General features: G+C 33.2%; 1 protein-coding gene across 1 annotated transcript; it reads right to left on the bottom strand.

Moving 5' to 3' along the window:
* Positions 1–12270: 12270 nt before the first annotated feature.
* Positions 12271–14200, bottom strand: LOC142631038 (plant UBX domain-containing protein 10-like). Its single transcript, XM_075805095.1, has 4 exons — positions 13518–14200; positions 13039–13212; positions 12742–12936; positions 12271–12662 (listed from the first exon to the last, which is right to left on the bottom strand). The coding sequence occupies exons 1-4, from the start codon at positions 14067–14069 to the stop codon at positions 12435–12437; spliced, it is 1149 nt and encodes a 382-aa protein (XP_075661210.1). The 5' UTR covers positions 14070–14200; the 3' UTR covers positions 12271–12434.

The raw sequence follows: 14200 nt of genomic DNA, 5'->3' as shown, positions 1-14200 counted from the left end.
AAATTAAAAAAGGCATTTGTTTGTCGAGGTAAAAAAGGGCCCCTACATTCAGTTTTCACTCAAGAAAATTCAACACACACATCAGTACTTCCAGTTCCAATAGAAGGTGAAACCGTGCAAGTTAAAAGCAGTACATTTAATCAAAATTGAATTACCAAGATGGCCAGGATCATGAAGAAGTATATGATAAAATTTTCGTGTAAAAATTTTGTAACTTAGCTTTTTGAAAGCGGGCAATAATCATGTAGCGAAATACTCATATTTCCAAAGTATTTAGCAAAATATCCATTTTTTAAAATTCAGCATTAGCATATTTTGCTACTTAAATTTTTTTTGAAAATTTAAGTAGAAACTCTATATTACTAATATTGACCTCCGCTTAAAAATACATATAGAACTCGATTTTGAAAATATTGATTAGTTTCATATAGAGATTGAGTTTCAAAATAAGAGTATTTTGCTAAATACTTTAGAAAAGATGAGTGTTTTACTGCATAGTTTAAGATTTAAGCCATTTTTCCCTTTTGAAAGTTACCATATATATATATATTCCCATGTAGAAACCTACAAGCTACTAGTAGTAATTCTTTTTGAACATGGCTTGGCATTAATATAGTGTGGCATATATAGCACAGAGGTATGGGCCCTTGACCTGGTCACTCTTTTTTCTGGGGTTCTGAGCAAAGGTGCTTGCCACTTCAAAATGCCCCTCTTCTCATGCCGTTCTTTAATTATCTCTTCTTTTCACAAAGACCCACTCACTCTCTCAACTACCTATTCGGCAAAATAAAAGAGTACTGTTGCAGAATAATATTGGTCCACTGTCTTTAAAAAAACAACTGTCATGCAATCACAATGTATAAGGTTCTTTAATTTTTGGAACCATAGTATGATACATATTCATACCCCTTTGTAAAGTTGGGTTTGAGTCTTTGAGAGAGAATAGATCCCAAACCCCACAAACCTTGAAGAATATATATTTTCCATGTCTTCCTAGATTTTATCTTCTTGAAGTTTGTGTTATAATTAGTTATAGAATATAAAGCATAAAGAGAAAAATTAATGTAGTTTAAGGGCAGTGTGTACGTAAATAAAAATACGTTACTGTTTGGAAAAGGCTGCCATTGCCATGCTTTTCAAAAGGTTACGTAGCAACCAAGCAAATATATATAAAATTAGCAAAGTTCTGCTACTAGAGAGGAATCGTATGAGTAAACTGTAAACAGCTAAGTTATATTAGGAAGTAGATTTTATTCTCTCAAAGGCTCTTGAAGTTCTTGATCATTCTCATGTATGGGAACCAATTTTTTACTTTCCCTTTCTAGTATTCTACTATTCTTATTGATGTTTGCAAATTCGATGTCTAAAATAGTAGAGCCATGTCCCTAAGGAGATTCCATTGCTGTAGGAGTGATCATGCAGGTCATCATTCCAAAAGAATGTGATAATTAACAATGAAATCATAATTATCCAATGGTTACCGGTTCAGAAAAAGTGGATACAATTAGCTACTATTATACCACTACCAAAAAAAAAACTTGTTTTATAACAGCGTTTTTTTTTTTTTTTCAGCAGTTTTGAAAACCACTACTATAAGAGACTTAATACAGCGCTTTTAGAACTTGCCACAATATGTTAACCTATTAAGGCAGTTTAAAGCCGGAGCTATGAATTTAAAGTTGACGCTATTACAGTTAAGGATTTTTGATCCACTCGAAATGAAAAGCACATGAACTTAACCAGAACGTAGCATAAACTACAATATGAATCCAGTTCCATTGAAAAGCTAGTCAGATTTTAGTGAGCTTTTGGACCTGGAAAGAAATGTTAGTACGTTCACCTAATTTCTAATATGAAATCATTTTCTCTTCACAAGATAAGCCATATATGGTCAAAATTGCAATGCCATTATGGTACAAGCACGCCACACAAGTAGCTGGTACCAACATGCTTGTTAGCCAAGCATACATGAGTGCATTACCACTACACCTTAGTGCCTGTAGTGAAGATAGAATAAGATGGTGATAGATCATCTACCTTGTATGCAGATAGTGCCATAGTGGATACCATGTGTTGTTATCTTTCTGATATGTATATAAAAAATGTTACTCTCTTTTCACTATCATTTCTACCAAGAAAAGCTAAAAACTTATGTGCCTTTTTTAAAGCCCCACTTGAAAATCTTGAAGACTCAAAGCTAACAAGCTATAATGAACTTAAATTGGTATAGTATGTATCACATGGGTACCAACATTGCTAGCAAAAGTTATTGCTAACAAGGTATTTGTTTAATTGTATATAGCTACTTTATTTTTACACTATGACTATGGTTGTGGAGGTTGATCAATAGGGACGGGACCTAAGGCAATAATGATGCTGGTCGAAAAATTGACCTATGGGAGACTTATTGGAAGTATGTTGTGGTGATATACGATACAAGACATTGTAGGCTTCATTATTTTGCGGTCCCAAAAGTGGTGTCTAAAGGTACGTAGTGTGTGATTGTCTTCTTGTAGTTTATTTTTGACTATTGGAAGCTTGCAACATGGTCATATTATACGTAACGTACGAGTGTCGCTATGTTCTAGAGAAATGGTAAAGCGTCTTCCTGTGGTGTTTTGCAAAACGGTGCGGACAAGAAAAGGCATTACCTCCTTTTGTTTTTGCTTTGTTTCGTTTTGTTTTATTTTGTTTGCAACTTCATGCAAAAAGCGATGGTTTAAGTGTGTTTTATTTTGTTTGTAACTTAAATGCAAAATAGCGATGGATTAGGTATTGACCACTTGTGTGTCGTATGATAATGATATCAACTATTTGGTTTTATTTTATTTTGTTTATTTTATTAAAAGTGAAGTAAACAGGGGCGGCTTGATGAATTTGGGAGCCTAAGGCAAAAACTGGTTATCTTGTTTCATATATAAAATTACTATTAATTAACATGAACCATGTAGAATTTAAAATAAAATAAAAAGTTTATAAACACAAAAAAATGTGACAAAACCTTTTACATTTGTTGATGTGGCAGATTGATAGTAGTGAGTAAAAAAGTGATGTTAATAGTGAATCTAATTGAAGACTAGTAAAAGTTTGCTAACTCAATTATTGTAAAAAATGTTGTGAATTTTTTTTTTTTGTGAATTGCTTTCTTTCTTTCTTTCTTTTTTCTTTTATTAAAGTGCTACATTCAGAATATTTTTCATAACAAATTTTAGGTGTTAAGTTGCTTCTTGTTTTCTAGTTGAACTTATCACTAAAATTATTTTTTTGCTGTCAATAACAACCTTTAACAATTTGCTATTTGGGATTTTTTGTAAAAATGTTGTGAAAAATGTTGTGGACATAACATTTTTTCTCTTTTTTATTAGTATTTCATTTGATAAGAAAATATTATTTTATTTATTGGTCAATATTTTGGCTTAATTAATACTATTGGTTAAAATTTAGGGGCTTTTTTTTCACTTGGGGCCTTAGGTGGCCGAATCAATGGCTTATACCATTGAGCTGACACTGGAAGTAAAGTATATATATCTTTTAAAAAGAGTGATTTTTTTAAAGTATATAATAAAAGTATATTAAAATTTAAATGAAAAAGCTCATGATTAGGGCTATTCATAGTTCAGATCGAATTAGGTTTAGGCTTAACTCGCACTTGACCTGACCTGATCGGGCGAAGCATGTCTTAACCGTCCTTGGCCTAAGAGTTTGATCTAATCAGGTAGATCGGGCCTTCAACTAGTGGTGGTTGGTTTGTTTAGCGTATTGTTGTTTGGTATCAGTGTTCAAACAATAGTTTTTAGTATTTAAACATTGAAAACTATTGTTCCAAAACAAAAATAAAACAATGTGTTTGGTAGACTGGGTTTTTTAAGGGTTTTAGAAAAATGTTTCTCAAATTAAGGTGTTTAAAAACTTATTTTAGAAAGCTCCTCATAGTAGTTTTTAGGTTTTAAACAATGTATTCCAGTGAAATGCTCATAAATATATGCAAATTGGTGGGGCCCATGTGGATTAGACAACACACCATAGAGCTATCTCTCTCTCCCACGCATTCCATCTCTCCCACATCAGCGGTCCTCTCTCTTTGAATAAAAAATTATAAAGTGGTACAACTTTGTCATCTTTTTAAAAAAGAATAATAATAAAAAAAAAACACATGCCAAACACATAACTTGCAATGAAACATGTTATATGAAATATGGTACCAAACACATTTTTTTCATTGTAAGTACTTTAAACATATATTTTCACATCACTTTTTAAACCATAGTTTTCACATCATTTTAAATAACGATACTAGAAATCTCCAACCAAACGAGCCAAATAGTGATGGATTAGGTGTTGAGTACTTGAGTGTCATATGATAATTGTAGGGATGGAGGGCCAGATATAGGTATTGGGCTGTGGGCCGTGCCCAAGGACATCAGATAGCCCAAGGATAGGTAAATACTAATGAAGACATACGGGTTAATGGGTTGTAGAAGAAGTCTGGTTGTAAAGAGCTGAAAATGTTGTCCAATGAGAAGTACCTCCTCAACCAAACAGAGTAGAGGTCAAAGGTCCGACCCTTCATCAAGAAAAGGGCAACAAACAATCATGCTGGCAAGGATAAACATCAGATAGGGATAAGACAAAAGAGAGTTGGAAAATAACTGAGAAGAAACCTACTACCCCCACAGTGAATGCTTAACAGCTAACTCTTTGGCTGCATTGATGTGGAGGTGATACCTGAACAGTAACATTCAGTCTTACAAATACTCACAAAAACTTCAGGAAAGTGCTGATGGGACAAGTATCAAGGTCAGCAATCTGATCTACACATGGAGGGCTGAGATGAAGGGAGAAAGGGGAATTTACAGGGGGATGATTAGAAAATCTAAGAACGAATGACTGTAGACTCAAGAACTGTAATTTTGTATAAATTTAAGAGAGATATATAAGAACAAACCATCCTCAAATTTGGCCGAGTAGAACTTTTCTTGCTCAAATTTGTTTGTTTTATTCTTCCTAGGATTAACTAACCTACTGTGACAACTGTCCATTTAATTCATTGAAAGTCATTTTTAAGCCCACTTTCTAACAAATTCATTGTTTTGGACTTTTTGGGTCATTGACCCTCCATTTGGGCTTTAGGAGTAAAATGTGTCCTTACAATAATGATATCAACTATTTGGTTTTTTTTTTTTAATATTAAAAGTGAAGTAAAGTATATTTATCTTTTACAAAGAGTGATTTTTTTTTTTAAGTACATAATCAAAGTAAATTAAAAGTTAAATGAAAAAGCTCATGATTAGGGCTGTCCACATGTTGGATCAAATCGGGTTAGGGCTTAACCTGCACCCGACTTAACCTAATTGGGTGGAGCATATCTCAACCGTTGTTGACTTGGGAGGTTGATCTAATTAGGTAGATCAAGCCTTCAACGAGTGGTGGTTGGTTTGGTCGGTGTAGTAGATTTGAAAATGGCGAAAATTTGAAGATTGAATGACGAAAATTTGGTGAGATTTCGCCAAAACTAATGAAAATCTGATAAGATTTCACCAAATCTAGTAGAAATCTCACAAAATCTGGTGAGATCCCACTAGATTCGGTGGAAATCTCACCAAATCTAGAAATTTTCATTGAAAATCTTATACTAATCAGTCAGTTCAAGTTTTTTCGAGTTTTGGGGGAGGAGACCATCAACCGACTCGCCACCGACCATTGGAGTAGTCAAGTCAGAGGGCAGTCGGCTCAGATCCAGTTGAATCTATCGGATGGGTCAAGTCTCTATGTGGGTTGAACAAACCTATTTGTGAACATCGGACATGAATTGATTTCTTTCATAATGTTTTGTCATTTGTTGAAAGACCAAAAATATAGTCTCACAACCTTAAGTAAGGCCTGAAAATTTGCAATACTATGTTTGTGTTTAGCAAAAAGTAAAAAGTCAGCTTATATGGGGCCCATGAATAGTAGCAAACCTATTCAGCACTACCCCCACCTAGAACCTCAAACCAGACCACAGAATGAACCTTCTCCCATAAAAAAAGACAAAGAACCACTATACCAACCTCCAGATCCAACTGTTGGTGCTTTTTCAAGACCTCCAGATATGAACATGTTGGCTATAAACCCTAACCCTCCAAACCCAATTTCGTCATTCCTCAAAACTCTTACCCTTAAAGAAAAGACAAAACCTTTTTTACTCCCAATCATTGATGACACAGATTTAGATTTGTCTGATCTTGATTTAGAAGGCATATTGATGACAGAACCAAAAGTAGAAGAAGAGGATGTCCTCCGCCCTAATCAATTTCCCCACCACCTTTAATTCCTGATTACCAAATAAGATTGACCGACTCATCAACCACAGATTCAAAGCACTTGTTCACCGTTGATAATAGCCCCCCTTCCAAATGGCATGTTGAGATTTTTAACATGTATTCATGGTGCACAGCTGAATTTCAAGCTCCAAATAACACTGTTGCACAAATTATTGCCAAATTTGTTGCAAGACTTACAAGAAAATTAAGACAATGGTAGATCAATCTTGGAGAATACAGGCAAAGACAGGCAGCTTAGTGTAACATTCTAGAAGACTTTTTCACAATCATTCATAGTGAATTCCTTGGTTCAGTGGCCCATTATACAGAAGTAGCAAGAGAAGAATTCTTACTCATGAAGTGTTGTTCCTTTGAAAGGAAAGATTTGGAAAAACATTTTGACAAAATGTCAAGCAGATACTACTCATGGGTCTCACTGTATTATTTCAACTAACTTTTACTTTTATTTACAGTACTTTCAACAAAAAGTTTTCAATTTCAGCAAAATAAATAGATCCCAAATAGACCCTATGTCCCACTCAAAAGTTGCCGCTTTTGTTTTGGTTTGAACTCTAACTTATAATGAAATGAAACAAAACCCAGTTTTTGCTTCACATTACAAGTCACAAGCAATTGCTATACATCAATATCAGTAACTTGTGCCCAACAAAATACATTGCTATCGTGAACAAGAAACTGACAAGGAGATCGGTTGCACTATTTAAATTTGGGTTGTATTATTTCTACAATTGTAAGTGGCGGAACCATATGGGAAAAATTAATATTTTATTTTAGTTTTTATATTTTTAAAAGTTTTCCAATTAGTTTAATTCACACCCTTCTAACAAATTAAACCATGAATTTCTCATTTTTATAAGAGACATCATTGGGTCACAAAGGCCATGGCTCCCCTTAAAATTTCAGGAAAAAATTACATAGATATACATATATCGATTTAAAATTTTTTTGTCTAAAAAAAAAAAATCTAGTCTCTCCAAAATTGAAATCCAGTTTCAATCCAAAAATTTTATTGAAAAAAATCCAGCCCCAAAAATTAAAATGGGCCCAAAGAGCCAAAAAAAAAAACAGATAGCCCATAGCTGTAGATGGTGGCCCATTCCAAAAGCAAAACAAAAATCTTCTTAATTAACCAATTTCTAAAATTTCCTGAGGAACAAAAATGCCAAACTTTCAACTAATTGCAAGAATTAATGGGTGTTTGGTACACTTATTCAAACACACATTTTCAGTTTTTAAACAAAATTACACGTATTTTTATATATTTTTTCACCCACACATATTTAATACATATTTTCAAATAATAAAACACATGCTTTTAAATATATGTATCTGTAAGTGCACATTTGGACTAGTTTTTTAATTGAGAGTTTATTTCACTGAAAGTTAGAATAAGTGCAATTGAACATTTGGACCTTAAAAAATGAAGTACATAAGCAAATAAGCTTTAAAATAATAATAATAAATGCTGTGGAACCTATTCTTAGATCAAGTTTTGGATTATCTATTGCTGAAAACTAAAAATATTGTAGTAAAATAATTTTTAAATGTGTAAAAAATACTGTTCATGCCAAAACTTACTATTCATTGGCCTAAAATCACTGTTCAAGACCAATGATCAGTGACAGAATCGCTTGAAAAAAAAAAAAAAAATCAAACGTGAACGTGGACGCGCAAACGCGCAATCCAAACGCCTTCAAGATTTATTGATAAGACAACACAAATCTTGAAAGAATATAATCTAATCATTACAGATAATGTAGTTCAACTTTTGAACTTTAAAAAGTTGACAAATAATTATAAATTGTTTTTAATGAATAGGTCCGAAGGGTCAATAAACTACTAACTTGTTCAAAGATTATCACTTAAGAAAATTACAGTATTTGATTAGTGCCTTGACCCCTAAAATATAAACTTGGTTTCACCCTCTCGTCCTTTGTAATTCAATTTTATGGGTTTTAGTTAGTTTAACTACTAAAAACTTTGATAGTTAAATAAAATATCTGAGGTTTAATTTCTGTCTATACCAAAAACTAATTAGTGTTTTAATTTGATGATAAAAAACACAATCACGAAACATACACCATAGTTTAAAATTTTATAAAAAAATGTTATAATTTCTTTGAGAGCCATAATTATTCCGTAGGTTCCAATTAGCTCAGCTGGTAAAGTCTCTGATGGTTTTATAAGAGATCTGGGATCAAGAACAAACGTCATAGGTTGAAACTCTCTCAAAAAAATAATAATAATTATTCCAGTTAGATTAATAAAATAAAGGCAAAAATTCAAAACTGACATTTTTAAGTTTAACTTTTGTCATTTCAGTTCTTTTTTCAATTAAGTATTCCGTTATCTTTCAGTTAAGTGTTGTTGTTAACTAGCTTTTCTTTTACTTTTAATTTTGTAATTAAAACAAAATGGAAAACTGTTATTTAAAAAATAAAAAATAAATAAAAAAAGAAAGGGGAACGACGTCGTTCCCTGCCCTGAAAATCAAAACGGAAAACCCCACCTCACCGATACCCTCTAGCCTCACCGATTTCTGAGAAAACAATTGACAAAATAGTGAGAGATCAAGAGGAGGAAATGTGAGACCGGAGGAAAGCAACACCTGATGGAGCACACGTGCACAGCATCAGCAGAATATGCTCAAAGGACAGACATCATCAGAACATGGAGTCCTCTAGGCATATGCAATTCAGTTTTATTATTCCTTAACAAGGCATCATCTTTGCTGTGCTAACCAGCCCCAGTACTGTAAAAGAGAGTTCGAGTTGGACATGCACTGAGACGAGGAGTGTTACCATTAAATATTCATAAAATTGTAAGAAAAAGAAACTGAATTATGCGCAGTTTTTTCATTAAAGCCGAAAAGGATCATCTTTTGAAGTTGAAGTCCATCTTGTGCAGTTTATTTTAAAAGAAAATTTGAACTCCAACTATTGAGAAAATTTCCTATTTCGTTTTAATTATTAAATTAAAAAAGAAAAGAAAAAAAAGAAGCTAAAACGACGGCGTTTTGGCTTAGTTAACGAAATCATTTAACTACAGGGTAACGAAATACTACATTGACAAAATTTGAAATTTAGATAACTAAAATGACAAAATTAAAATTTATAAGACTGAAATGACAAAAATTGAAATTTAAAAAACGAATTTTAGATTTTAGCCTAAAATAAATTAATAAAAAGGACTAAGGAGACAAGCCGAGGCTTTTTTCTGCCGAAGCTGGTTGGAAAACTGCCTCAACCATCTACAGGCTTGGCCCATCTCCATTTTCCATGATATCCCCAATCAATTGAACGCATTCGCATTTTGATGGCGGCTTTTGATGACTTTGATAACACCATGTAGGCCCACGTGTGATTTTGTAAGCCCATTGCATCGAAACTTTTTGCTTATGCTTTGGTTAAGTGGTAACAGAAACGAAAGAAAATGGGTTGTACTATATCTTGTTCTAGCTATCCACTAAATAAAAGAAAATAAGTTAAAAAAAAATTCTATTTTTGTGTTTGGGACTAACTTATAAGTTAACTTTTTGTTATTTAACTTTTGTATAACTTTTTAATAAAATGTTTTTTTTTCAAAATACAAGTATACTTTAGTACACTTTTATCAAAAAATTTTAACAAAAAACTAAATAAACTATTCTAAAATGGAATGATGAACTTCAATTATTATCTAATACATTATTGGTTATTTGAAGACTCTATAAAACATTTTTTTAAGTAAAAACGTCCTTAAATGTACAAATCAACCTATTATTCAGTTTTTTTTTTATTTTATTATTAATTAGTTTTTAGTGTAAGTGATATTAGAATCCCAAATTTCTTATTCGATGATTGTAAAAAAAAATATTATGCTAACCTTTTTTTTTTTTTTTGAGAAACAAACACGCTAACACACAAAGGAGAGAAAAAAACGTTTTAATACAAAGATACACCACAAACTCCACTCAAAAGCCATGATAACTTTTAAGGGAGGGTGAAGCAAGTTATACTACACACAACACACTCTCTTAAGCAATATGGGACAATTACTTTTTTTTTTAGAAACAAACACACTCACACACACAAGGGAGAGGAAAAAAGGTTAAGGGTGCTAACCTTAGATTGCAATGTTCGCATTATTTTCACAATCTATCTATTATCAGTAAGACAAATTTTTTTTCTTGAATCTCAATTTCCATCTTCTAGTTGTCATTTTCTTTATTTATTTGTCATATATGAGTAAATTTAAATTGCCAAAATAACGATAGAATTCTAGACCTCAATTATTAGAAGAATAAGAATTGAGGAATTATGGACCTTGGTGAAGAAAATTGGTGACACGAATATATCATTTCTCTTTGATTGATCTGGAAGTGTCCAAAAGAAGAATAAATTTAGATTCTTACATCAACTAGGATTTCAATTTTCTCATTTGATTCTCATGTCTACTCCCAATTGTCAATTAGATGCATAATTAGAATAAGGTGAACTGATAGAAGAGAATTTGTGCAGCTCACTATAATTCATCAAAATGATAAAAACATTTTACGTGCATGTTTGAGACTAGTTTAGAAGCTAAGAGCCCGTTTGGTACACAGATTTAAACACATGTTTTCAGTTTTTAAACAACATTACACGTATTTTTATACATTTTTTTACCCACATGTATTTTCAAAAAAACTGAAAACTGTTGTTTAAACATACGTACCAAACGGATCCTAACCTTTTGCTTTTTAGCTTTTATATACATCTTTTTAAAACATCTTTTTTTCTTACTTTTTCAAAATACAAATATACTTAGCATATTTTTAGCAATAAGCTAAATAAACTATGATATATATATATATATATATATATATATATAAGCTCATCTTTTTTCTTTTATTCTCTACATTAAGTGAATAGAAATCTTCCAGTAATAAACCACAAAACTATAGCTATCACTTTCTAATGATTCTTCTTTTTTCTACTTTTCATATTCTTTGTTCCCCGTTTGGACTTTGGAATGTGGGATTTGAAGAAAGATACAAAATGCAACTGTTGCAGTAAGCAACAAAAATATAGAATCCTATATTCACCCACTTCTCTTCAATAAAGAGAGCATATTTTTCTGGAAGAGATGTAGTCTATGAAATCAAGGTCACTGCACTATCATAGACTAATCAGCCTGCATGCCCTTTGTTACATAAAAAATTTCCAAATCTCTTTATTTTAAGTGAGTGGATGGGCGGTATAGTTAGGTAGAAATTAGAAGAAACAATATAATAAATAGTAATACAAGCCTATCAAATATGTTGAATGAGGTGTATCAGGCATGTTTTTATATAATGAAAATTATTGATATGTTATGCATATAAATAAGACAAATTACCAACCTGGGGTGTGACTAATTTCCATTATGATAGTAATAAATACAATATAAAGCAAGAATTTTCCTTCAATTGGGGGTTGAAGAAGTTATGTTGAAGAAAAGAATCCACTTTCTTGATCTCAAATATAATTTTTTCAAGATAGTAAGTAAAGAAATCTGCACTTTGGATAAAATATAGTCCGGATAATGTCTTATAAAGCGGAGGTCATTGGTTTAAATCTTTTTATCATACCCCTCTGGATCAAACTCACTCATCGAAAGGAGAGAGGGAATCCACTGTTTCCTTTTCTAAACCAATTAAGAATTTCTATTTTAGTTGAGATGTTTAGAAAACCTGTTGCACAGCAGATTACTGATGAGCAGGTGGATTATTGTTGCAACCGAACCATAAGTATTAAGTACTTTTTTGAGAAAGCTACAAATATAGGTCACTTGGGACGTCATTGACTCATTGTGGGCGAGCTGTTTTTATAAGTGAACTCTTTGATCATGGCTGTGATCAGCAATTCAGCATTTATTTGACTAAGCCTAATTTGTGTTTCAGCATGAATTAATGTCCAAATGCTCCATAGTACAGATAGTACATCAATGACGTGACAAGTGAAGAAATTAAAGCACATTGTAGAATAAAAAGAAAAGATACACTTATTTTCTTTCTCTGAATAAAAAAAGAAAGATACATTGGATATGTTCCTGGAATTTTCATACATTTGATTATGTGGGCATGTATGCGCATGTGCCCAATGACTAATGTCACATAGCCTCCAAGAACAGGCTTGCTCTAGGATGGAGGCCACTGTCTTTGAGAGTCATTCCCATCTGATCAACACCATAGACTTTTCTAGGGAAGCTTGATATCAATCTGTAGTTTCCAATACCAGGGAGGCCTAATGAATCTATGTATCTGTATATTGACTGGACCTTGTCTGTGCTTGCGAAGCTTTGCTCTCTTCTTTCACCATTTGGAAACCTTATCAAAATCTGAAATATGAAAACAATGATTTAACACAATAAATACTTTTAATCTCACATAAATTATTTTGGTAGCACAAATACTTACCTGGGTAGCTTGAGGATTCGTTCCCCTATTTGCTACTTCTTTGTGTTGAGTTTCTTTGGCAATGGCACCCTCTTTGACTTGAACATACTGTTTTTGACTGTTCCTAAGCTTATCATAATTTGGTTTATTAGAAGGAGCTTCTACTGGTTTCTGAACTCTCTCTCCTGACAGCAAGTTCTTGAATCTTTCCTTTTCCTAAGATGGGCAAGAATGTTATTGGTTCATTGTCAATTTGCAGACTTATAGTTGAATTGGACCTAAAGCATGTAATATCATATAGGCACATAACTCACACACCTTGTCTATCTGAAGAGATGCAAGATATGCTGCATCTTGTTCTTCTCTGAGGCGACGATCCGCTCTTATCTTTTCTTCCTGCTTGGCCCTTGCACTTCCAAAAGCCAACCCTTGCTCCTCCATTGTCCTCTGCAGAGTCTCCACCAGCTCAGCAGGGGAAATTGGCCCTTCCATCTATACATGAACAGAACAGGAACAAAACAATAAGCTCAAGCATCGTCATTGTTACTATTAGGAGCAGCTAGTGGGACATAACAGTGTGTGTGCCACATAGTCAATGTTAGCACTAAGCTAACAAGGAAATTGCCTCACATTAGACCATACAAGCATAAAATTTATCACAATTTGATTATTGTAGCCATTTAATTTAATTTTTCTTTCTTATTACAACGACTACTGCTTTAATATAGAGGAAAGGGAAAGTGAGCATGCACAACAAAAGCTCTAAATTTTATTCCAGAAATGAATACCAAACCAACCTGTTGCAGCACTGCTATGCTATCACCAGGGGCAGGAGCTATCACAGCACAGAATGGGAAGCTGGCTGGCCTCATTATTGTAGCCATTTGCAAGCCTTCTTCTCTATTAGCCAGTGCTCCCCAGCAAACAAAATTAGCATCAAGAAACTGTACCACCAGTTCTGAACACAAAGTGTCCCTACAGAAAGAGGGAGTGAAAGGGTGCTCTGGTGCATGAAGGTACACGAACATAAACTTTTGATCATCCTCTGCCATCTTCAGGGCTTCCATGAACTGACAAGCATAGAAAAATGGATGGTTGGAACCATATTGATCTTCAAAACTGGTTAGAAATGCCCACTCTTCTGGAACAGTAGTACTGATATGCTCCTCTGGATGTTGCAGTTGATAGTTTGATGGCACATGTTGGTTTCTTCTTCCTCCTATTCCCATGAGGTCTCTACCATGACCCATTGCTCTTGAAAATCCGCCTATAATGTTCCTTGGAAGGCTTACCATTCTGCGTACAAGTGCATTGCCTGCTCTCCTATTGTCTCTCAAAATCGATGACATTGCTCTCTATTTAGTATTTAGTACTCACACACTGTACTACCACAAAGATCGATGACCACTAATTGAGAAAGCAAAAAAAAGGTGTTATAGACTCATAGTACGCACAGCTTTGCTTTGAAGAGTGGTGGTGT

Source organism: Castanea sativa, chromosome 4 (genome assembly GCF_040712315.1).
Source record: "Castanea sativa cultivar Marrone di Chiusa Pesio chromosome 4, ASM4071231v1".
Taxonomy (NCBI): Eukaryota; Viridiplantae; Streptophyta; class Magnoliopsida; order Fagales; family Fagaceae; genus Castanea; species Castanea sativa.
The sequence above is the reverse complement of the archived record's forward strand: the minus strand, read 5'-3'. Positions and strand labels throughout refer to the sequence as shown.